The sequence below is a fragment of the Acinonyx jubatus genome, chromosome B3 (assembly GCF_027475565.1).
Source record: "Acinonyx jubatus isolate Ajub_Pintada_27869175 chromosome B3, VMU_Ajub_asm_v1.0, whole genome shotgun sequence".
Taxonomy (NCBI): Eukaryota; Metazoa; Chordata; class Mammalia; order Carnivora; family Felidae; genus Acinonyx; species Acinonyx jubatus.
Window position 1 is genome coordinate 93,343,525 of NC_069386.1, and position 27,243 is coordinate 93,370,767.

Below are 27,243 nucleotides of genomic sequence, written 5' to 3' on the forward strand. Positions count from 1 at the left end.
CCTCAACTAGCATGGTCTCTGTCTTAGTTTGAGTCTTTCCAAAAATAGGTCCTGATATATGTAGTTAACTTGAGTGCAGATGCAAGGAATCATACTGAAGGAGCAGAAAAGGGGGAAAGGAAAGGGGGAAAAGCCAGTAAAGGAGCACTAACGAGCTGGTCATCTTTGTGGGAAGCCTGGGTCCCTGCTGATTGGAACCCTGGGAGAGACTATGGAGAACAGACCTCAAAGCTCTCCTTGTGAAGAGCAAGAAGGCTGTGTGGGGTGTTGTCTACTACCTCCCATCCCTCATTAGTTGAGGATTATTCTGTGGTTCTTAACTTTCCAACCTCATGCTTTGGCTGAACACATTGCTGAGTCCAGAGAAAGTCCTTAGAGAGAAGAGTACTGAATGTGGAACCTGTAGAAAGAAACTTCAGCAACCTCCACAACATGCTAAGAAGAGAAGGCAGGGCTTTCACAGTATCTGCTAGGATATCCTTCCATGTATCAGTGATAAATACCTGGCTATGTGGAGATAATATGAAAGAAATAGAGAAAGAAAGAATAACAAATAAATGGGTGGTGAGTAGAGGCACCTTTATCCATAAGGATACAGGCACAAAACAAAATGAATAAGAACATGGTGTAAATTGAAGGAAGGGGGATAAAAGTATATATGATTAACTTCCTGCTTCTGTTCTATGGCCCTACATTTTCTAAACTAAAAGATATACAGATGATAAGCAAACCAAGCCCAGCTTCTATGTGGAGAGGCATAGCATAAGGTATGCTTACAGACTCAAGGAATAGAAAAAAATTTCTCCCAGAAGAACTACTTACTTCACTGAGATGCAAGAATCACTATTTTTTTCATGCCTTTCCTTGAAATCCATTTTCAACACACATTTCACTGAAACAGGTTGCAGTGAACATTTCACGTAGTAAAAATGAGAGAATATTGTAGAAGTTGAAGACTGAAAATAACCTATCCATTTACTAGGGTTACTATTCAAATATTATCATTGTTGACATATTGGTTGATTCCCATGAAATCCAGAAATGATATCATATTAAGCAATTCTGTTTAAAACAATGCTCCAGGATATGGCAATATTTGAAACAGTATTCATAAATAGTCTCTAATTCAAGAGTGAGGCTTTGGTACAGATATTGAAACCAACATGCATTTTTATTACATTAATATTCACAGACAGAATACTTCTGGAAATGATTGAGAAGGCAGAGTAAGTGTGTTTCTGCACAGAAAATTACATAAAAGTCTCCTAGAAGAGACCTAGTTAATAATAATACCAGGGTCCAAACCAGGTTGGTACAACCTCTTTTGTTATTATTATTGTTGCTGTTGCTATTATTAGGAAGGAATGTTTTTAGATGTGTTGCTTATTTTCCCTAGTACAACGAATTTCAACACATTCATTCATCCATTCACTCAATGAATATTTATTGACAACCTACTATATATTTAGTCCCTGTGATGGGCACTTGAAATTTACTGGTGAAAAGAAAAACAGCCAAAGATCCCCTGCACTCAGAAGCTTACATCCTAGCAGGAACAGAGCCAGCCCTTTCCCCATGATTCCCATTATCTTAGGTGACTTCATATATTTACATCACCTGCCTGTTCTCTGAAGTTATGTGCATTTCTGATCCCTGACCAAGATGCTTATGCCACATGAACAAAATGAGTAAGGAAATTTGCCACAAGATATTATTCAATAAAATGAAGCTTTACAAAATAGAACAAGTGTCATTTACATTTTAATCTAATAAGTGGACAAGATAAATGTAAAAATTAGAAATGGAACTTGTGTTTTAAGGTGAGCAAAAGCTTATTTCAGTCAGTAAGCAATGCCAATAGTTGGGATGATTAAATACTTAATGGCCTGAAATGCCTTCATATACTTTGGGAAACATGATGGAAAATAACAGTAAAACCACATACACCTCTCTCCCTTGGTCAACAATCCCTAACTATTCTTGCCAAAATGTAAAATCTTGGCTAAATTGGGTCTCATTCAAGTTTACAAGAAACCAAGCATTAATTTGCTATTGCAGCCGAATCCCAGGGGGTCATCACTCATGGAGAGTAATCCAAGCTAAGCACTTCCGACTAAGGAATTTGTTGTACACAGAACTTTCCTGTTCTTTACAGAAGGTACCAGTTGTTTAGGAAGAGTGCCACTTTGTAACAATGTCCTCTTCACAAGATCAATTGAGCATGAATTTGCTATACTTGTTGCCTGAAATTTTCTTTCAGTGTTTATACACTTGGTAAACAGGTAGTCAACACTTTACCATGCTCAACTATCAATATCAATTCTTCACTGGATTCCTAGTTTCCTGCCCAAGCCAACTGAGTTACTTCCTCCTTTGTATGGCAATAGCTACTTTTAGTAACCACCTTTCATGCCCCACTACAACATTACAACAGTTACTCCTACCCTTGTACTGTGAGATATTTAGGAATAGGATATCAGGGTGAAAAGGATGATGTTTTTCATATTTGTACCAACAGCACCTAGAAAAGGATGTCATAAAGAATTAAGTGCTCAATAACGTCTCATTAAATAAAACAATGTTGAATTTAAAGATTAGAGAACAATATGCTTAACATAATTAACTTTCAGGGAAATGCAAATCAAAACCACAATGAAATATGATATCACACCTGTAAGGATGGCTAAAATAAAAAAGACAAGAAATAACAGTGTTGGTGAGGATGTGGAGGAAAAAGAAACTCTAATATTACTGTTAGTGGGATTATAAACTAGTACAGTCATTAAGGAAAACAGTATGGATGTTCCTCAAAAAATTAAAAATAGAAATATCATACAATCCAATAATTCCACTATTGGGTACTTACCCAAAGAAAGTGAAAACACTAATATGAAAATACATATGCACTCTTATGTTGACTGCCCCATTATTTACAATAGCCAAGATATGGAAGCAACCTAAGTGCCCATCAAGAGACAAACTGATAAGGAAGATGTGGTATGAATGGAATATTACACATCATAAAAAAGGATGAGATTATACCATTTGAGACAACATGGATGCACCTAAAGGGTATTATGCTAATTAAATCAGATTAAGAAAGACAAATACCATATGATTTCTGTCATGTGGAATCTAAAAACAAAACAAAAAACAAACAAATAAACAAACACGGGGAAGAATCAGACCCAAAATACAGACAGAAAACTGATGGTTGCCAGACAAGTGGGTGTAAGTGGGCAAAATGGGTGAAGGGAAGTAGAACATACAGGATTCCAGCTATGGAATGACTAGGTCACAGGAATAAAACGCACAGAACAAGGAATATAGTTAATGATATTGTAATAGTGACGTATGACGACAGACGGTAGCTAGATTAGTGGTGAACACAGCATAATGTATATACTCAAATCATATTGGTGTACTCCCAAAACTAATGTAACACTGTGTGTCGACTATACTCAGTAAAATTAAAAATAAAAAATAAAGATTAGAGAACAGAAACTCCACTTAATCCCCAACTACTCATTATTATAAACTTAACCCAAAAAAAATAAAATGAAAAAAATGTGACATATGACTTATAATTTCATGAGCCATTCATTGAAAAATAGTAGTTATAAAGACCTGCCAGTTCTTTCACTGCTCGATACATCTAAACTTAACCTGGTTTATATTACTAACAAGGTGACGACAACGAATTTCTCTATCAAAATTTAGTACACCACTTTTACATAGTATCTTATTTACACTTCTTTGTGCTTAACCCTTTGCTCACTTATGACATACACATTACTATTAATAAACTATGTGATTAAGCTAAATTATATCCCCGAAACCAAAATAAAGGGAGCATGGCCTTTATCCTAAGAGGACAGTATGCAGATAATTCAATATGGCCTTAAAAAAATCAGGACTTAAGACTTTTCTATGAGAATGAGATAGTGCAGCAGCAGAAGAGATAAAGACATCACCTCTAAGACCATCTGGTGCAGATCTCACAGCTATACTATTGAAGCCGTACCAGAGCATCGAAGCAAACAAAACAATAATTCTGTTCTGGCTACCACAGCTGCTGGAATAGAGGCAGCTGGTATTTCTATAACCAGTATGATAACACAGAGAGATCCATGCAAAAAGGTACTCTCTTACTGGTTACTCTCTTATTGAACTGACAAAGATTACTTTTCTCTTTCTATAACCCAGCCTGGGGACACTGTATTATAGTGTTCTATTTTGAATCCTTTTATGGTTCTATAACTTTATTCTATAGCCATTTTGGCTAAGATTGGTGCATAGCTAATCTTAAAAGAATAATGTTGAATAGATTTAACTCTGCTGGGCCTCTATTTGCCCCCTAAATATCCAGGGAATTCTGTTAAATAATTCCCAAGGGACTACTTAGGCCAGATTTCTATTTTGGTTAGGAAAACACCTGGGCATATGGTCTTCTAATCGTATGACACATATTATTGAGGTTATTCCAGTTCCTAAATTGGGTCCAAGAACTAGCAAAGATTAGATGGAGAAAATTATAACCTTTAATATGTGCCAGACATTCTTCAAAAGCCTTTACATATACTGACTCATTTAATTGCATGAGATAGGTACCATTATTACTCAATTTAGTTATTATCAATCTGAGAAATAGTTTAGATAACTGGCCCAAGTTCACATAGATAGTGACGGCTGGAACTGGGATTCTAATTTAGGCAGTCTGATGTGAGATGAATATAAGTCATTGTAGATAAATTCCAAAGTGAAATAAACAAAGTTGGTAATTTCCAAGCTCTAACAGAATTCTTGCCAGAGGAGAATTTATGCCAGAGGAGGACTTAGTGCTGCCTCTCTGACAGAAAGAAGAGGTAGCATTCGTGTCATCCACTATTACGTTATAAAAACCTAGGAAGGGCAAAAATAAATGTGGGTTGCTAGTCAGACTTCCAGAAACATCTACCATTCAGAATACAAGTCCATTATTACATTATAAAAACCTAGGGAGGGCAAAAACAAATGTGGGTTGCTAGTCAGACTTCCAGAAACATCTACCATTCAGAATACAAGGCAAAAAGGGCTTGTGAACCACCTAAGTCAGAATTAAAAGGACTTAATTCTGAAGTGTCTTTGGCTCTCTCAGCCATGCCCAGAGGATGTTTACTCCTGACTTATACATAGCTACAGTGGAATCAGTTATTTAAATTCTCAGATTTCAAGAGGTAAGGAGGAGGAACTTAAAGTCTTCTTGAGACAGGAAAATGGAGAACAAGAGTGGTAGGTGACAATGTGCCAGCAAGAAAAGAGAAAGAGAAACATCACATAGAACAGTAAGTGTGGTCACAAAGATAAACTAAGCTATTTCAACTATCATCCTCAAAATGCCAGATTACAAAGGCATAATTTTAAAAAGCAAGAAAAGAAGTAATATATCCACATATTTAGATGTCAGTCATTAGATGCAGAGAGAGAGAAACATTTTTGCTGATGCTCCTAAATTTTGCTATAAAACACTACTTTGTGAAAGACAAAAGTGGTCATATTTTGCTGAATACAGTAGTAGACCAAAGCTTGATAAAAAAATCAAATCATACAAATCATACATACATTCACATTGAACACACTTGAGCCTTATAAATGGTTATTTACTGTGGATTTTGGAAGCAGTTTTACAAAATAGAATATAATCTTGATTGCCTGAACTGGGTCACAACCCAGATAAGTGTAGTGTCATGAGTTCCTCAGCACTGAGCACATATCTGTTACCAACCTCTCAGCTGGGATTTCTGCTCTAGCCTACATGGACATGTGTGCATTTGGAATCTAATTCTAGTAGGTGAGGGTGCCTTAATAAATTAAGACCTGTCCTGGGAAAGCCTACTATTGTGTCGATTTTGTTACATAAAGGAATAAATGTGGTTTTAGGAGATGTTTCCTTTCAAATACAGATAGAATTAAGTATTTTTCTTACTATGAAGTAATCTATATTCCTTCCCCATATTAATTAAATAAAAAAGGAAAAAGGAAGGAAGAAAAAGAATCAGAGCATAATTTGTAAAAAATAAATGTGCTGAAATAGAAAAATTTGATTTCAAGTGTTGTGTGTGATTAGGAACCATCTGGACTGAATTGCAAAGCCATGCACATTGTGGTTTACACTGGAGAGAATGACAATTTTAAACTATAGACCTTGTAGTAGGTGTCACTGCAGTATCATGTTGACATTCTGTAAATAGTAGCTGCTGCTTAACACTGTCATTACAGATCTAATTCCAACAAGAGTCAATTCAAGTCTAACCATTTAACTAGCTACACTTCTTATCTTCGGATTTCAGACATTCAGAGAATATTTAAATATATTGCTGCCATGTTCTAGGACAATGCTGCTACATGATAAGGGAGGTATTTATTTTTTGAATAAGAAATAATGTAATATAGCATGTGTAGAAGAACTAAATAAGCTGCAAAAAATGGAATACTGCTTAAGGAAAGATTAAAAGCCAATAAAACCTTTTTAATACGATTTTAATGTGAGAGATAAAACATTGACTGAATCACCTCTGAATTCAATTCCTCTCTACACATAAGAAATGTATGTATAAAATATCCTGCCAATATTTTATTTCTCAAAGCCACTGGAAATATAGATTTTACATTTTACTTCTGATATTTTCACTATAGATTTCAGTAAATCTACATGTTCCCATTTTAGTATGGGCTGCAGAAATATCTTTACGGAGGATGTGAAGACCATTTGTTTTAAGTGTCAAATTATTTTTTGTTTTTCTTCAAGTTCTTAATATATTGATTTGCCTATTTAACTCTTCAGCAACTTGAGAATTAAATCCATGGGGCGCCTGGGTGGCTCAGTCGGTTAAGCGTCCGACTTCAGCTCAGGTCACGATCTCGCGGTCCGTGAGTTCGAGCCCCGCGTCGGGCTCTGGGTTGATGGCTCAGAGCCTGGAGCTTGCTTCCGATTCTGTGTCTCCCTCTCTCTCTCTCTGCCCCTCCCCCGTTCATGCTCTATCTCTCTCTGTCTCAAAAATGAATAAACATTAAAAAAAGTAAAAAGAGAATTAAATCCATTTTATACTGAATGTGGATCTGCGTACATATAATAATGCTTTTTAAACCTATATTCATATTTAACACCTAGCTTAAACACACAAAATGATATTTAGCATGCAGACCACTGCATATTCAGAGAATTTTCAGATTCTTTGAAATGTAGTATCATATTTTTTGTATAGCCCATAGTGTCATAATACTTTATGATATCATATCAAATTGCTTTTTACTTATGGTTCTAAAATGAAAAAGACATGAAAATTACAATTTTTTATCAGATTGAGCTAAATTTAAAGTTGAAAGACAACATGCAACAAGGCAGGACTTGAGTTATTACATACTTCTGATCCACATCAAGAGAATTAGAAAGATATAAAAATAGGGGTTTATCCTCCTATTCCCCTTTTTGTTTCCTTTAAGCAAGTGCCTTAGTAGATTTAATCCTGGAGAAATTTAACAAGAAACCCATATTACACTGCCTATTTTCCCAAAAGGTTTGTTCATCTATTTCCTGTTGTCCCTAATTTGTTTTCTCTTCACTTTGGAAATATATTTGGAACTAAAGCCTTTTCAGTAAAACAAAGCAAACTATGGTTGCTGGATTTTGCTTTCCCTGGCTGACTTAAAATCCTCCCTCTTGCTTGGTTGAGTACAATGTTGCATTGCCAAACCAAAGTAACAACTTAAAAAGAGTAGCTTCATAAAAGTGACACATCTTTTTATGCTAAAACTATATACCTGGATTCTTGATAATATTCATTCTTATCAAATCGGGATACAAGGTGCCATTAATAAAACAAGAGGCCACGGCTATCATCAATGAATTCCTATTACACAATGTGTCTATCAGAAAATAAAACTGCTGACTTTACTGCACATTCACTAGGTAGTATGTGATTGAAAGTTGCCATCAATAAAATGCTCAAGTAGTTCAATAAGCAACTAAAGCAGAGTGACTCAAAGCAGCTGACAGAAAGAAATGCTGTTCAAAACAAAAACTAAAGCATATTATTAAACAATTGGACATGCCTATTTTCCATGGGAATAGAACAGTAGCAAGTAAATCAACAGGAGTATGTTGCTATAGGGAAAAAAAAATGTTTCTTAAAACAGACTTTGCAGAAAATGGAAATTGAGGGAATAGCTGAAATCTTTGTAAGGCTTTGGAAATAACTGCCACAATAGCAAACCAAAAGTGCATGTGATGTCTGGACTTACAATCAAAAGATTGATGTTAATGCATTTCTGATACTCAGCTTGTCTGTTATTTCTCATTTACCAATCTCTCAGCTTCCAGTCCCTATAACAATATACTACATACCCTATGTATCAACTACTACAGGGTCTCTCTCTCTTGGTCTCTCCCTGATTTTAATTAAAAGTCTGCATGAACCAATATGAATCTTTTAAATTATGGCTACTGTGGCTTGCATGACTCTATGATAGTAACAGTGACCACAAGGCTACAACTTAGCCCACCACGGCGACTTAAATCCTATGAGTAATGTGGCTAATCTCATTTAATCTTTCCAGTATGTATGATGAGGTAAAAACAAACTTGATACTTTGAAATGCCTTAGAGCTTGAGGGAGAACAGTAGACAGGGATGCATCCTCTCTTGAAGGACATTAAAGCCTTCCTGCCGCTGAATTCTTTAAATTTTGTATAAGAAATAATGAAAGTACAATATTTGCAAAGATTCTCTAGAATCGGTGCATTCGGTTCATAGATTATTTAGTAGCTTCACTTTTTCCTGGATAGTAATGTAAGTCCCATGTATAAAAGGACAACAAGCACAATGAGGTATTAATATTCCTAAACTGTGTGAGCCTGAACCTTTCTTGATGGACCTTGGGGCTCAAGAGTACCTGTGTATGTATAGGTTTCATCCACTTCTTTGCAACCAGCCACCTCATTCATGTAGGTTTTTATTGTTGTTGATGTTACCTTGCTAAATAAAAATGAAATTTTAGAGTGAATTTTGTCTTTTCATCAATCTGAAACCAACCTCAGAGAAAATTATCAATATGACTTGACAGAAAAGCAAGTTCAAAGAGTTGACAGAATTGGTCATAGCACCAATGGAGTGGGGAGAACCAGGATCCATACCCAGGTATTCTCACTGATGCTTCTTTACAAAAGAGTGGCTTAAAGCTGTATATGCAGCAGCATTAACAATTGTCATTAAGACTAGTGTCCTATATGGAAGGAGGCTGCATGTGGAATTAGATCACTGGGTAATTAAACATACTGGTTTGCCTGGGATTAAAGGGTTTTCCAGAATTGGGACTTTCACTGAGTCTAGGACAAACTGGGATCGTCGGTAACCTTAAAGATGATCATTTGCTATAATCAATTCTAGGATTAGGGTGAATAAACAATGGGATTAGGTACATGAACTAACGGAAATTATTTTACCTTCATCTTGACAGCCAATAATATACAAATTCAAATTTTTCGACAAATGATCGTGGAGTTATTCTGTATCACAAGTTATGAGTGGCAAATTCAAAAACCATGAAAGAAGTCTAAAATGCATTTCTACCAATTTAATTAGTATCTATAATAGCATAATTTTGAGCAGTTTCACTAGAACTATAGAATCTTGAAAAGTACTAAGCTGTGGCCTATAAATCCATAATCTAGAAGCAATTTAAAATTTTAAAAATGAATTATTCTCAGCGATATAAAAATCCTTATTTTATTTTGGCTTATCTTCACTCAACTTGCTGAAAGAAATATTATAAAATACATGGTTTGAACTTTCTATTCTCATGAGTAATTTTTAAATTATTTAATTTAATTATAGTCTAACAGCATATGAAGAATAGTAACTACTTAAAATTAGAAAAATCTTACCAATGAATTATTCTAGATGTTTGCTAAATCACAAACTATTTGATATGCTCCAAACTATTTGTGGTAATTTGTGAGACAGAATGTCAATAGCTTACAGCCTTGTCAATGAATGATAAGTGTTTCATTTGACTAACAGTGTTTTTTTAATGTTTATTTATTTTTGAGAGAGAGAGAGAGACAGACAGAGAGAGCGAGCATGAGTGGGGTAGAGGCAGGGAGAGAGGGAGAGAGAGAATCCCAAGCAGGCTCTATGCTGACAGCAGGGTTCGAACCCACGAACTGCAAGATCATGACCTGAACAGAAATGAAGAGTTGGATGCTTAACCAACTGAGCCATCCAGGCACCCCTCACTAACAGTGTTTTTTAATCTTGTTCCATGTTTAGATATCTGCTGTGTCTGGGTTCTGATACCTTCTGGGAGAGCTGATGGCTTCTGAGGAATATTTTATATAAGAATTCATAATCCAAGAATAACTTTGGATATAACAAACTTGAAAAATGCACTGCTAGGACAACAAAATGCACAGGTGTAGGGAGATCTCAGCAACATGCAAACTTCTTGTTACTATAGTAATAGGATTTTGGGAAATCTGGGTCACCTTGTTGCTCTGGAAACAGTCTCAGGAAGACCAAAGTTGAAACCCCATAATGACAATGCTTCTATCTCCAGATTCACTGCTTACTCATCACCTGTATTTTCACATTTCTGAAGAGACATTAGTGAGAATAGGTCATATATAAGTTCGATTACCTTAGGAAAAGATGAGCACTCATATTAAGAATCTGTTGCATATCAACACGATTGAAAGCTTTTTCAATTTACCTTACATACCATTATTGATTTCTCAAAATAATACTTTGATTTCTGTTAAACATTTTTGTCAATAATATTTTATATAGTATACCAGAATATGTACTCATTTCTATAGATTTTTCTGAGAAATTATTATTTAATTCACCCACTGATAAAAGTAATTCACAAAACGATTATGAACTTTTTTCAAGATTAGTCATCAGTGGTTGAAGCTGTAAACCATATCCTAGCAAAAACCCTAAGATTCTTATCACCATCTCATCATTATTACTAATGGTGTCATTTTATTCCTTCTTTCTATTATCTAGGTTAACAACCCAATTATAGCTATTATATATTATATTTGTTATATGCCAGATATTTTTTTTTAAGTTTTTCATTTAATAGCATTTAGAGCCTACAAAACTAAATAACGTGGAACTTTGTATTATCCCCATTTTATGTGGGGGAAAAATAAGTTTAAAGAAACTAAGTAACATCTACAAGTTCAGAAAACCAGAATTTGAATCTAAGATTTTTGAATTTCCAAATTCACGCAAAAGAGTTATAGGAAACATCTCATTCTCTAATGATAGCATATCAACATTATGTGTGTTCTGTTGGTGGATTTAGTAGTAAATACCGGTTTTAGAAAATGTGAATTATCTATGATAAAAAATATCCATTAAGGCACTCATGTTCCCAATATTTCAGTGTGTGAAATGGTGATTTTCGGCTTTTTTCTGTTTTTTTTTCCTTCTGTTTTATTTTCTGTTGCACATACTAACTTCACCAAAAAGGAAATCAGAAAAATAATGTATGGGTTCTCTGTATATTATCTGTGATCTTATTTCAATATTTTGATCATGCTCTTAAAATTTCATGCTAATACTATTACAATAATGATTTCTGCCCTCACTAGATTTTCATTCACCTTTTACAGTTGCTTGTAATCTCCAAACCTAAAATTACAGGGCCACAAACACTCTCACTAGAGTTGAAATACTTTGTGATACTAATGAAGAAAGGGTTTTTTTTCTTTAAATGTTAGATTCATTTTCTTACATGGATTTTACATATATTATAAACTTATATCTGAAATTTTAGAAGAAAAGGAATCCTAAATGCAAAAGCTACCTTTCAGTCATTTCAAAGTGTTATGGACTGAAATGTGTGCCCCTAAATTCAATGTGTTCAAGCCCTAACCCCCGGTGTGACTGTATTGGAGATAGGGCCTTTAGGACATAATTAAGGTTAAATGAGGTCATAAAGGTGGGACTGTATGTAATCTGCTGTGTCTTTATGAGAGCAGGAAGAGACACAAGAGCTCTAGCTCATTCATGCCCTCCCTCTGTGAACCACAGAGGAAAGACCACAGCTAGGAAGGCAGCTATCTACAAGCCAAGAAAGAGAGGCCTCACCAAAACTCAACTCGAACAGCATCTTCATCTTAGACTTCCAGCCTCTAGACTGTGAAAACATAAGTTTCTGTTGTTAGGCCACCCATCTATGGCATTCTGTTATGGCAGCCCAAGAAAACTAGTACAAGGAAGTCATTGTATTTGCACTATGTACTTCTCACAAATGTAGTCTTTTTTGAAAGAGTTATTATTGTTGGTGAAATGCCATATTTTTTTTATTTTTTTAAGGTTTATTTATTTTTGAGTGAAAATCAGATTGTGCGCAGGGGAGGAGCAGAGAGGGGGAGACAAAGAATCTGAAGTAGGCTCCAGGCACAGAGCTGTCAGCACAGAGCCCAACGTGGGGCTCAAACCCACCAACTCTGAGATCATGACCTGAGCTGAAGATGGACGCTTCACTGACTGAGCCACCCAGGTGCCCGTGAAACACCATATTTAAGTCCTAATAAATGATACTACTGATTGTATAGATGCAGGAGAGACCACCAAAAGGCAAGACACTCAAATATCCATATAGCTAAGAAAAATGCCTGATGTCAGCACCCACATGTACAGCAAAATGTCTACTGCCCCTTTCTTTGCATTTAAATGGGCTATCTATGAAAAAGGGCATACCATTTTACAAGAGGAAGGGTTTATGTATTTTTATTTCATATCTACAGCTATTCCTATACTACTCCTATAACTGAAATATTATTTTATTTCTCATAACACCTATTAAATTCCCATAAACATAAAACTACCATAAATCACAATGTACAAAAAATCTTACATTGAAGTTTATTGTAATTGCTGGGAATTTATATTATAGCTACCAGGTGGGTTATCTAACAGACTAGGCAACAGTTACCTAGCATAAGAAACAGAGATTTCTCCTAACCTCTCTTATTAACACAGATTAAAGGGGGGGAGGGGGGAAGAAGAGAAAGAAGATGAAAAAGAGATAGAAGGGAGAGAGAGAGGAAGAGGAGAAAGGGGTATAGGTTTGCCCTATTTATTTAGCCAGCAATAACTTTTATGATGAATTGGTTCCTAAATGTGATGCACATTTCAGGAAGACATCTTAATTAGGTAATTTTTATAAATGCTAAATGTGAGCAGACTAAATCAAAAGACTATATAATTAAGTAAAATTAGCCCCACCTGTCCCATTTCTTTACAGACTACATCATAACCTCTCAAGCAGGTACAAAATATGTTTTTCATCCTAATATAAGTAACCTACTAATTCTTACTTGCCTTTCAAACCATGACACATCAATATATAAGTGCTAGAAATAAATTAAAATAAATTAAATTTGCTTTATCATAATTCCTATGTGCCCTCATGTTAGAAGTATAAATTATCTGAGAAATTTTAGTATTTAATATTCAAAGTTAACAAAATTATGATAATTTAAAATATATACCTATATTTATTAATATTCTAAATTTACAAATTTTAACAGGTTTGTTTTAATGAACTAAGAAAAATACAGCTACATTGGGAATTTACCAATCAAGAGCTAATCTTTGTCTTCCAAACAGGAGTAGGAAACAACTTTGGTCTCTGCTACAACATTATGACAAGAAATTAATACACCTAAAATCTTCATATTTTATAAAATTCTACAAACTGTCATGATAAGTCCTAAGACAGCTAGATCAGGTATGATAAATAATGACATTTCTATGATAGGAGATTTTCCATAGCATGCCAAGTAACCAACAGGGGCCAACAAATGATTGGACACTCCATGGTCCAATGATATTCAATTATAAGCTCTACTATATGCCAATTCATAGCAGAAAATTTAAGGAAATACGTTGTTGGTATATCTACAAATGATACTGCCTTTTAAAATGACACCTAAACATGGCTTTTCTAAGCAGTTCTATAAAAAAACAGACTCTTACTAACAAAAGTTCCTATTCACAAAATAGACTGGCTCATGGAAAACACTCTAATGATACAGACAGTTTTTGTTTTCCAAAGCAATCATTTATACTTGGTTAAAGTGTATACATTGCAGGAAGTGTAATTCAGCAGGTATAGGAAGGGCCCAGAGAACTATACTCCATGATGCAATTGTTCTGCTGCAAAAACTTTTTGAAAACGTTATTCACAGAGGACTGTCTCCATCTTCATAGGCTATGTCATTTGGGCATTGTGCAAAGCATATCAATACCCTGATTACAATTAAAAAGTTTCCCTGAGATGTTAGAATAAAATTATACCAAAAATACATTTAATAGTCAATTATTTGATCTCCATTACAAAAATTATTTCCAAAGTTATCCTTTCGTCAACAAATTAATTAACAAACAAGAGCAATCACAGATATTACAATATTTGTAATAGAATATTCTCCCCCTCAATACTTTAAATATTTTCCTTGACATTTTGCAAACCAAGAGTTAAACATATGGGAACTTTATGTCATTTAAAGATTCACAAGAGTGAAACAATAAAGAGCACCTGTCTCTCACATCGATTACGGCCATGGTGACTCCTGATCTTCCAGTGTTAGCAATGAAATAGCCTGTATGCACTTGTCAGTTTATTGACCTGTTTGCATGAAGATGCTGAAAGCTTAATTTATTCCTGGTGTAATTTGAGAGCCACCTCAAGATTCCACCTATTTGAAATGCACCAACTCTTTCAACTTAAGAGTACAACCAGATGGTGAAAATGCAGAAGAAACCTGGATTGAATATGTAAAGCACCAGGCTGCAGGCCGTGCCCAATTATAGTTAGTGAAGAGTCAAACAAGGCACTAACTTGTATTTTTAAACCCAATTATTTACCATAACTCTGATGCTCATTTTTCAGTGAACATCAATTTAAGATTTTTGTGAGATAATTTATAAAAGAGAAAAATAGGTTATTTTGTTAGCTCAGTCTACATATGCAACACTGCAGTCTGAAAAATAAAGAATGGAACAGAAAACTGAACAGTTAAACAAAACATCTATATTACAGAGTTCCTGTGCTCTCTGTAAGACAGGGAGTCAAATCTTTGTTTTCTCAGCTGCAAATGTTAAAAATCACCTCAGAAATAAAGTCACCTAACTGCTTTCTAAGACCTCAGGCAGGGAAAGTCTATCACCTCTCATGGTAATCTCCATTCAGCTTTAGGATAATACGTGCTTTTTTTTTTCCTAATAAAACTCCGGTTGAAATTTAAGTTCATTTTCTCTAGCTCTACAAAAAAATTTTGAATAGCTAGTCAGTCTCCTATTTAAAACAACTCCTCAAACATTGGGATAGATTTTGTCCCCTGTAGTTAGTAGCCATAGAACATTGAGAAATAATAAAGTATACATTCCTGAAGCAGAAAAAAAAATGTTAACTATAATTTTGTTGTACCTCTTAGACTTCAAAGAAATTTTGTTTATGTTGATTTAGTTCATTCTCAAAACAACCCAATGAGGATACTTTAATCACTATGGGATAGTATGTTATGTGTCAAATGATAAAGACATGATAAAAAGAAAACAAAACATCTACTGCTTACATCCCAGTAGTTATAAAGATAAACTGAGACAATAAACAAGAAATACTTTTAAAAGTAATAAAACATTGTCAAGGGCAAAGCTGTGACATATGTAATAATATCTACTACTTTGTCCTTATTATGTCGCAATGTTTCCCCATCCCATAGAACCTACTTACATTTTATTTCTAATTTTTCTCTCTGGATCATGTGTATTTTAAAAATAAATTAAAGAAACTAAGAAAAACAAAATCAGTTATAATAATTCACAAAGTATTTCATGCCAAGAACAATAGCATCATCACACCCAGTTCTTACATGTTAATCTCTGATAATTATTTCTCAATATCATATTTCTTCTTTTTAAAGTGAAATGAGATTATTAACTTCTATAAGTCTTAGGTCTCCTAAAATTTTATATTTCTATTTTTTTATTCAACGTAGTTTCCCTCAAGTCTTTCTCATCCTTCTTGATAAAGTTTATTTTCATCTCCCACTTTCTTCTTCTACCTTCCACAAATGACTTTTACCTGCTGCTTAAGAAATCATTTCTCCAGTTTAAGGCAATTTACATCTTATCCAATATTCCTGTGCCTATCATTGCTGACCCATAATAGGAACCCAATACACTTCTGACAAATAAATGAATGAATACATTTTTAAAATGACCTTTCAAAATTTTAACAACTCAGTGGAACATATGTTGATGGGTCAATGTTTGAGCACATGTTTTTTCCACCTTCCAATCAAGTCCCAGGTTTAATCTTCTTACCAAATGAGCTGGATGGGGATGCTGACTAGTTCTTTGTTGAAAAAACTGACAAAGTGTTCCAAGTGCTTTATGTATATTAACTCGTGAATTCTTCTCTACAACGTTAAGAATTTATGAGGAAACGGAGGCAAAGAAGTGTGAAGTGATTTGCTCAACAAAATCCAAGTGCTAATAAGTGGCAGAATCACAACCTATACCCATGCACACCCAACACACACCTTTCCAGGTTTCTGTTAATGAGAAAAGTCCTTTTAAAACTCCATATTTTAATAGCATTATTTAAAAGTAATAATTTATATTAATTGCCACTGCAAGTTTCTCAACACCAGTTCAAATTCTATTTGATTGGGGTGACTGGACACAATCATAGAAAAGACAGTCCATTCCCATGCTCTCTCTTTGCTCTTTCATTTAGCAATTCCGTTTTAATATGTTTGCAGTTATTCTGAGGTCTATAGTACTAAACACAGGCTGACTTAAGTTGCAATCCTGCTAATGTTTTGACATTTTCTACAAAAATGCTTTCCAGAAAACACCTACCTGAAATTACCAATTAACTATCTTGACTTGAAACAGTAAGAGAGGGATTCTGTTACTTAGCTTTGGAATTACAAAACACTTTTAGCAATTTAGACCATAAATTTTTATATGAAGAATCTAATATTTCTCAGAATGTTTTGAACAGGACATGGGCATGCTTGTGACATTTATGAATACAATATCTTAAGGAAGCACAATTTTGTATGCAATATAAACAAACCTAACATGGGAACATATTGCATTGTAAAGTGTGCATTTACTAAAAGCTTTCCAGATATCACAGACTTTTCTGGGGGAAAAATAAAGATGCCTTGTACCTACTTATACTAAAGAAATAATTTGGTATACAAGAAAGTTAGAGCCTTTTTAAACATTAATGATGGATAAAAGACATAAGACACTGAGAGATAGCTCCATACCTGTTTTGTTGGAAAGTCTAAATGACACCATCTTATCAGGAATATTACATACATTCCTCACTGAAGCAATGCAGCTATAATTAGCATAGTCCTGAGGTCGAAGATTCTTTAGTTTTAAGATCTTGGTTTCACCCTGAAAACGTAGAAAAGGTCGTTAGAAAAAGTCAACAGTAACCAAAACGAATGAATGATGAATCATGGCATTATAGTGTATTAAATCATATTATTATCAAAATCTAGAAGATTGTCTTATTTTGAAGGAAAATGTCTTTAAATAAAACAAAAACAAAAACAAACAAACAACAAAAACACCACATGCATTTAAAAATAATACCGCAATGTGCCTGGAGATAAAAACTAACAGACTACAATGAAAACTCAACATTTTCTTTGCAAATTAGCTTCAAAAGGGGAGAAATCTATTTCTGGTGGTGGTTATGCCAATTATTATGCAAAGATCAGAACAGTGTACTTAATAATGGAGTTTATTCAACAAATGCTGCAATCTATATAGACTTCAACATGAAATGTTTTGAAAGAAAAGGATTCTGAAGAAGAGCTAATAAACGAAAAACTGTTGGTAGAAAAGTTATTGAAATCAATCCAATAACAGGCAATTAAATTTATAAACATAAATATTTTGTGTATATGTATCAATGATAGATGACAGATATAGAACTGTCTTAAAGAAGTATTCATGAATGTTTCTGAATAATTACTGCTCTTGCTATCTTATATTCAGGAGTTCAAGACCTAGATCTTCCAGGTAAATCTGCAAAATCATACACTCAAATCAGGCAAGCTGGACAAACTCTTGATAATCCAGGAAAGACCATGTAAAACAATGAAATTATTCAAAGGGTAAAAGAGCAAACAAACAACAACAATTAAAAATTACAGAAAAAAAACTCTACTGCCCAATTTAAAATAGGTCTCTTGAGATTTTGTTACTGTAAGGTCATTAATGCATCGTCTCCAAATAGTTCTTCTCATAAGTAAATGAATTATGGAAATGATAAACAGTATCCCAATGAAATCATATTTGGTATAGTAATTTTCAAAATGTTATTTTTTCCAGATAATATCTACATGTAACAATGTATAACATCACTCAAATACTAAAAATTGTAATACTTTCATACACTCTTCAAAAGGGTCAGAATACATAGTGAGAAGACATATAAGCACTACCTCCTCATTTGCAACAGAAAAAAGCTTGCTCACACGTAGACATTCACACCTAGTTTTGCAAATGTGTCAAATGAATCTCTCCTTCAGTATGCAGGGGCACTGTGGCTATAATTCCACTCATTCACTGTCAAAATTCAGTCTTAAATCAGTCCACTTTCCTCAGGGGGCTTAGAAACAATCTCCTATCTTTAATTTTTCTTTAGGAAAGACACTGTAATTTTTCTATACAAACAATTGCAAATTCATCCCACATGAATATACATAGTGTGTGTGTTTCTAGAACTTATATTTAAAATATATTCTCAGTGTATTACAGAGTTCTCACTTACACTAACTAAACACAATGCCTAGAAAAGTGTGTGCTTAGCTAGAAAGTATAGTTGAAAGAAAATGTTACTCTAGAACCAGTTGACTAAGATATTTTTTTTTCAGTTTTTTACTTTACATCCAAGTGAGTCAGCACATAGTGCAATGATTTCAGGAGTAGAATCCAGTGACTCATCCCTGACATATAATACCCAGTGCTCCTCCCAACAAGTGTCTTCCTTAATGTCCCTTGCCCATTTAGCACATCCCCCCACCCAAAACCCTCAGCAACCCTCAGTTTGTTCCCATATCTAAGAATCTGTTATGTTTTGTCCCCTTTCCTGTTTTCATATTATTTGTTTTCCTTCCCTTATGTTCATCTGTTTTGTATCTTAAATTCTACATATGAGTAAAGTCATGATATTTGCCTTTCTCTAATTGTGCTTACCATAATGCACTCTAATTACATCCTTGTTGTTGGCAATGGCAAGATTTCATTCTTTTTGATTCCCGAGTAATACACCATTGTGTGTGTATGTATGTACACGTGCGCACGCATGTGTGTGTGTGTGTCTGTGTATATATACACATATGTCACATCTTTTTTATCTATTCATCTGTTGTTGAACATTTGGGCTCTTTCCATACCTCAGCTATTGTCAATAGTGCTGCTGTAAACACTGGGGCGCATATGCCCCTTCGAAACAGCACACTTGTATATTTGGATAAATACCTAGTAGTGCAATTGCTGAATTGTACAGTAGTTCTATTTTTTATTATTTGAGGACCCTTCATATTGTTTTCCAGAGTGGTTGCATAAGTTTGCATTTCCACCAGGAGTGCAAAAGTGTTTCTCTTTCTCCATATCCTAACCAATATGTGTCATTGCCAGAATTATTAATTTTAGCTATTCTGACTGGTGTGAGATGGTATCTCATTGTGGTTTTGATTTGTATTTCCTTGAAGATGAATGATGTTGAGCATGTTTTCATGTGTCTGTTGGCAATCTAGGTGTCTTTTTTGGAAAACTGTCTATTCATGTCATCTGCCCATTTCTTCACTGGATTATTTGTTTTTTTGGGTGTTGAGTTTGATTAAGTTCTTTATAGATTTTGGATACCAACCCTTTATCTGATATGTCATTTGCAAATGTCTTCTCCCATTCCAATGGTTGTCTTTTAGTTTTGCTGATTATTTCCTTTGCTGAGCAGTAGCTTTTTATCTTGATGAGGTCCCAATAGTTCATTTTTGCTTTTGTTTCCTTTGCCTCTGGAGACATGTTGAGTAAGATGTAGCTGCAGCCATGATCATAGAGGTTTTTGTCTACTTTCTCCTCTAGGATTTCGATGGCTTCCTATCTTACATTTAGGTCCTTCATCCATTTTGAATTTATTTTTGCATATGATGTAAGGAAGTGGACCAGGTTCATTCTACTGCATATCATTGTCCAGGTTTCCAAACACCATTTGCTGAAGACATTGTCTTTATTCCATTGGATATTCTTTCGTGCTTTGTCAAAGATTAGTTAACCATATGTTTCTGGGTCCATTTCTGTTTTCTCTATTCTGTTCCATTGATCTAAGTGTCAGTTTTTGTGCCATTACCATACTGTCCAGGATTATGTTGCCTCCAGCATTGGTTTTCTTTTTCTGGATTGCCTTGGCTATTCAGGGTCTTTTCTGGTTCCATACAAATTTTAGGGTTGTTTGTCCTAGCTCTGTAAAGAATGCTGGTGTTATTTTGATAGGTATTGTATTAAATATGTATATTGCTTTGGATAATATCAACATTTTAATAATATTTGTTCTTCTAATCCACGAGCATGGAAAATTTTGCCAATTTTTTTGTGTCCTCTTCAGTTTTTTCATAAGCTTTCTATACTTTTCAGCATATAGATTTTTCACCTCTTTGGTTATACCTCCTAGGTATTTTATGGTTTTGGTGCAATTGTAAATGGGGCTGATTCCTTGATTTCTCTTTCTGTTGCCTCATTCTTGGTGCATAGAAATGCAACCGATTTCTGTGCATTGATTTTACACCCTGTGACTCTGCTGAATTCACGGATCAGTTCTAGCGGTTTTTTGGTGGAATCTTCTGGGTTTTCCATATAGAGTATCATGTTGTTTGTGAAGAGTGAAAGTTTGACTTCCTTCTTGCTGATGTGGATCCCTTTTATTCTTTTGTGTTGTCTGATTGCTGAGGCTAGCACTTCCAATATTATGTTGAATAACAGTGACAAGAGTGGACATCCCTGTCATGTTCCTGACCTTAGGGGGAAAGCTTTTAGTTTTTCCCCATTGAGGACGATATTAGCAGTGGGTCTTTAATACATGGTTTTTATGATCTTGAGGTATGATCCTTCTATCCCAATTTTGAGGGTGTTTATCAAGAAAGGATGCTGTATTTTGTCAAATGCTTTCTCTACACCTATTGAGAGGACCATGTGAGTCTTGTTCTTTCATTTATGAATGTGATGTATCACAGTGAATGACTTGTGGATATTGAACCAGCCCTGCATCCCAGGTATAAATCCCACTTGATCATGGTGAATAATTCTTGTAACGTATTGTTGGATCCAGTTGGTTAGGATCTTGTTAAGAATTTTTGTGTCCATGTTCATCAGGGAAATTGGTCTATAGTACTCCTTTTTAGTAGGGTCTTTGTCTGGTTTTGGAATCAAGGTAATGCTGGCCTCATAGAATGAGATTGGAAGTTTTCCTTCCATTTCTATTTTTTTTGAACAGCTTCAGGAGAATAGGTGTTAACTCTTCTTTAAATGCTTTGTAGAATTCCCCTGGAAAGCCATCTGGCCCCGGACTCTTGTTTTTTGGGAGATTTCTGATTACTAATTCCATTTCTTTCCCGGTTATAGGTCTTGTTCAAATTTTCTATTTCTTCCTCTTTCAGTTTTGGTAGTGTACATGTTTCTAGGAATTTGTCCATTTCTTCCAGATTTCCCAATTTATTGGCATATAATTGCTAATAATATTCCCTTATTATTTATAGCTGAGACATTTCTTCCTTCTTTAGGAAGGCCTGCATATTATATACTTCCCTTTTATGACAACCTTTGTTGCATCCCAGAGGTTTTAGTCTGTGGTGCTATCATTTCCATTGGCTTCCATGTACTTTTTAATTTCCTCTTTAATTTCTTGGTGAACACATTCACTTTTTAATAGGATGTTCTTTAGTCTCCAAGTATCTGTTGTTTTTCCAATTTTTTTCTTGTGGTTGATTTCGAGTTTCATAGCATTGTGGTGTGAATATATGAACAGTATGATCGTGATCTTTTTGTACTAGTTGAGGGCTGATTTTTGTCCCAGTATGTGATCTATTCTGGAGAATGTTCCACGTGCACTCGAGAAGAATATGTATTCTGATGTTTTAGGATAAAATATTCTGAATATATCTGTTATGTCCATCTGGTCCAGTGTGTCATTCAAAGCCGTTGTTTACCTGTTGATTTTCTATTTATCTGTCCATTGCTGTAAGTGGGGTGTTGAATTCCCCTACTATTATGGTATTATTGTCAACGAGTTTCTTTATTTTTGTGACTAATTGATTTATACATTTAGGTTCTCTGTGTTGGGAGCATAAATTTTTACAATAGTTAGATCTTGGTGGACGGACCCCTTAATTATGATATAATGCTCTTCTTCATCTCTTGATGCAGTCTTTATTTTAAAGTCTAGATTGTCTGATATAAGGATGGCCACTCCGTCTTTCTTTTGTTGACCATTAGCATGATAGATGGTTCTCCATCCCCTTACCTTCAATTTGAAGGTGTCTTTAGGTCTAAAGTGGGTCTCTTATAAACAGCAGATAGATGGATCTTGTTTTCTTATCCATTCTGGTACCCTATGTCTCTTGATTGGAGCATTTAATCCATTGATGTTTAAAGTACTGAAAGATATAAGCTTATTGCCATTGTGTTGCCTGCAGAGTTGTAGTGTCTGGTGGTGTTCACTGGTCCTTTCTAGTCTTTGTTGCTTTTGATCTTTTTTGTTTTGTTTTGTCTTTTCTGCCCTCAGAGAGTCTCCCTTAAAATTTCTTGCAGGGATGACTTAATGGTCACAAACTCCGTTAGTTTTTGTCTGGGAAACTCTTCACCTCTCCTTCTATTTTGAATGACAGTCTTGCTGGATAAAGAATTCTTGGCTGCATGTTTTTCTGATTCAGCACATTGAATATATCCTGCCACTCCTTTCTTGCCTGCCAAATTTCTGTGGAGAGGTTTGTGTGAACCCATCCTCCCTTATAGGTTAAGGACTTTTTTTTTCCCTTGCTGCTTTCATAATTCTCTCCTTGTCTGTGCATTTTGTGAGTTTGTCTACCATTGCTGATGGTCGCTTTTTTGTTGAATCTAATGGAAATTCTCTGTGCTTCCTGGATTTTGATGTCTGTGTCTTTCCCTAGGTTAGGAAAGTTTTCCACTATGATTTTCCACACAAACCTTCTACCCCTTTTTCTCTCTTGATCTTCTGAGACTCCTATAATATGGATGTTATTCCTTTTTAATGAGTCACTGAGTTCTCTAACTCTTATATTGTGTTCTTTTGCCTTAATTTCCCTCTTTTTTTCTGCTTCATTATTCTCCGTAAGTTTGTCTTCCATATCACTGATTCGTTGCTCTGCTTTATCCATCCTTGACACCATGGCATCCATTCAAGGCTGAATCTCAGTTATAGCATTTTTAATTTCATCCTGACTAGATTTTACTTCTTTTATTTCTGCAGAAGGGATTCTATCCTTTTTTCAACATCAGCTAGTTCTTATTATCGCGATTCTAAATTCTTGTTCAGACATCTGCCTACACATATGTGGTGATTAAGTCCTTGGCTGTTATTTTTTCCTGTTCATTTGGGGTGAATTCCTTCATGTCATCATTTTGGATGAAAAATAAGAATTAATAAAATAAAAATTAAAAATTAAAAGAATTAAAACGACACAAAAATCAAATAAATGAAATAAACTTGATAGAATAAAGAAAAAGGGAAAGAAAAGAAAATTTGTAAAAATGAAAACAATGTAAGAAAACGTTTGAAAAATTTAAAAACTATACAATAATATAAAATAAAATGAAAGTAAAATAGACTAAGAAAATTTACAAAAAAGTAATTAAAATATAGCATAAAAATTAAAGGATATTTTTTTATAAAATGGAAAAAAAATCTTTCTGTATCCAAGAATAAGAAAAGAAAAAAAAACACGAATATATGGAGCAGTGAACAGAATGAAATCCAAATGAAATTACATCCAGTTTCTCCTAGAAGTAAACTATGAAGCACTTTATAGTCAGTAAATTAAGCACACAGAGAGACTTGTGGTGGTCCTCTAGAGCTTGGTTTGCACAGTTGGACAGGGCTGGTGTAATGGCTCTGTTCTCCACCAGGTGGCGCTGCTTATCTTACTGGGGTGGATTGGTGTGGCACCTGTGAGTGTGTGTGCGGATGCACAGGAAAGGTAACAATGGCATCACCCAACTTTTCAGTCTCTCCCACCAGAACTCTGTGCTCTCACCAACTGGCAATCGAGCACCCCTCCTTTGTCTATAGCTTCTGTCCAATCCTCTCCTCTACAGTGTTCACATCCAACCTGTCAGCCTTCCAGGTAGCACCTCTCTCCCAAATTTTATCTCAGATGGGGCTGTGTTTCCAAACCCCTCACTTCTGAGGGCCCTGTGGCTTGTATCTGCTCAGACCCTCTCGGGAGAGTCTTGCTGAGCAATGGCTGGGCACTGTCTTGTCCCCAGTAACGTTCTTGCAATTGTGCTGCTGCAGAGGCTCAGAGACTGTGTTGGGTACCAACTTGACCCAGAATAAGTTTGTGTGATCACATAGCGACAGAGATTCAGAGATTATGGTAAATTACAACATACAACTGGTGTGAGGTTGCACTGCACACTGGCCTCTTTGTTCCAGTGCCAGCAATCATTTTCTCTGGGGTCCACTAGGATCTTTGCCTGTGGGGAGGCCATATGGCCTCTACCCAATGCCCTCCTAGCATGGGAACTGCTTCTCCCCATGTGGCCCACAGACCCTGCAGACCTTGCTGCCTGCTCCTGGGGATTCTCCCTTCCCACTAGAGCACTACCAGGTATTGAGCTGCAGAATTTCTGATGTTGGGCTCCCCTCCTAATAGAGTCTTAATGGCATTGAAATCCTCTCATTTCTCCTTTCTCCCTTTTATTCAGTCACTTATAGGCATTTCCATTATATGTCTTTCTCTCTAGCTACTTTCAGGGGGAGGGCTTTTCCTGTACTCCTCCCTTTCACAATCTCTCTCCTCTCTCTGCAAATACAGCTTCCTACCCTCTGCGGCTTCTCTCTCCCCCAGTTCACTTCTTCACACCACATACCTGCTGAGTTCTGTGGCTCATGTTATGCAAATTGTTGTGTTTGTCCTTGGATCAATTTTCTATGTGTGCAAAAAGATTTGGTGCTGATCTGGCTGCATTTCAGGAAAGACAGAAGCAGAGAACTTCCATGCTGCTCTGTCAACGTGGCCCCTCCTCAGATAATTTTTGAATAACATGACATATTTTACTACTTTTACCTCTGTGACTGCTATTCGTTAGCTTTTTCCACTTTTCTTTCTCCTCTCAACACTTAACTATTTAGATTCCCTGGAACTCTGTTTCACAGTTGATTTTGAGTTACAAAATTCCCCTGGTGACTTACTACTCCTTGCCACTAAAAGCCCTATCTTCCTGCTCCTCTCCTCAATTCTATATCTCTATTCCAGAATTCTCCCTTAAGTTTCATACACAGAGACCAATATTTTACTTTAATATGTCCATTTTGATGTCTCATAGACACCTAAAACTTAACATATCCTAAACTGAACTTCAGCTCTATTCCTCTGAATTTACTTTTCCTTCTTTAAAAACAAGAATCATAGACTTTCAGTTACTTCTTAATCATATATTCAGTATCTCCTTCTCAGATCCTTTTATTGACTTTGAAACATGTTCAATCTTGGCCATTCTTCTTATTTATTTTTAAATGTAGTGTTATAAACCCTACATTCTGCTAAGAAATTCCTGATTATGCTTAGTATAGTTTAAGAACACAAGCAAGCATAATTATCTATAACCAGGAATTATTTGTTTGTTTTTTAAATAGGCTGAATGCCCAACGTGGGGCTTGAACTCATGACCCTGAGATCAAGAATTGGATGCTCTATTGACCGAGCCAGACAAGCACCCCCAGGATTTTTTTAAATATGAAAATCTTACCGCATCATTTCCTTGCTCAAATCAGATTATTGAGCTGCAGAATTTCTGATGCTGGGCTCCCCTGCTAATAGAGCCAGGTGCCTCCATGATTTTTTTTAATATGAAAATCTGATCATGTAATTTCTCTGTTTAAATCACATCAATGGCTTAACTATCATTCTTAAAGTTAACACAATAGCTATCAACATGATGGTCAACCCTATATGGTCTGCATTCTCCTTTCCTCTCCAGTCTCATCTCATTCTCTTAGTGCCCTGTACACATCCTTCCTTCTACCACAGAACCTTTTCACATGGTTGGCTCTTTATCTCTCTATGCTTAATCAATTTCATCTCATTCTTAGGTACCAATACTCCTCACTTCCACAGGTAAGTCTTTCCTCACCTCTGGAAGAGGAGAAATCCCTTTTTGTGAGGTCTGTTTATATCATTATCTTCATAATACAGTCTCAAATTTCCTTTTATTTCAATAATGGATTGATGTTCTGCCAGACTCATCCCTTTGCCAGTAAGTACCTAGGGGGAAGGGATTATGTCTTTCCTGCTCTCAGCATTATGTTTCAAGCACCTAGCACAGGACTTAGCTAGAGACACTTCGTAAATGAATACTTTTTCAATTAAAAGTGCTGTATTTCACCACTCAAGGCTTTGCTTTGCACGTATTTATTTCCCCAGGATTTATTATCTCCTTGGAACCCGATATGAATTCAATAGATGTTAATAAATATAGACAATTTCTAAAAGTAATTCTAAAGGCAATTTTTCAGTAATAAAGATTCTCAAATATATACAAAGGAGAAACAGTGTCATTTAGGTGTATATTTAGTGATAAAGTCTGTCTATTCACATGGAGTTAATTATATTCTGCCACGACTTGTTTCTGTTTCCACTGACAAATTATTTTTAATACATATTTAAAAAATATTTCAACACCCCAATGAAACCATACCTATTAATGTCATTAATAATGCTCTTTTGTTACAATTCAATACATCTTTCTTTTTTTTAAATGCTTCTATATTTCTCTGCTTTTTTCTAACACTTTAGATTATCTTTGCTACTTTGACAGCCCCTCAGTATAGGTAATTAGAATATCATACTTCAGTCACTTCTTGGTTGTTTTCCATTTCATTTTCTATCTGTTGTGCAAATTTTATTCTGCAATCT

General features: G+C 35.1%; 1 protein-coding gene across 3 annotated transcripts in view; it reads right to left on the reverse strand.

Annotated features, from left to right (window-relative positions):
* MDGA2 (MAM domain containing glycosylphosphatidylinositol anchor 2) overlaps positions 1–27,243 on the reverse strand; it is an 846,425-nt gene that overhangs the window by 275,060 nt on the left and 544,122 nt on the right. For all 3 annotated transcript variants that reach the window (XR_003422473.2, XM_053224436.1, XM_027065661.2), the window contains exon 5: positions 17,344–17,476. Coding sequence is in view for 2 of the 3 variants with exons in the window: in XM_053224436.1 (XP_053080411.1) it covers positions 17,344–17,476 (133 nt within the window). In the remaining variant the exon portion in view is untranslated. The remainder of the gene's footprint in view (positions 1–17,343; positions 17,477–27,243) is intronic.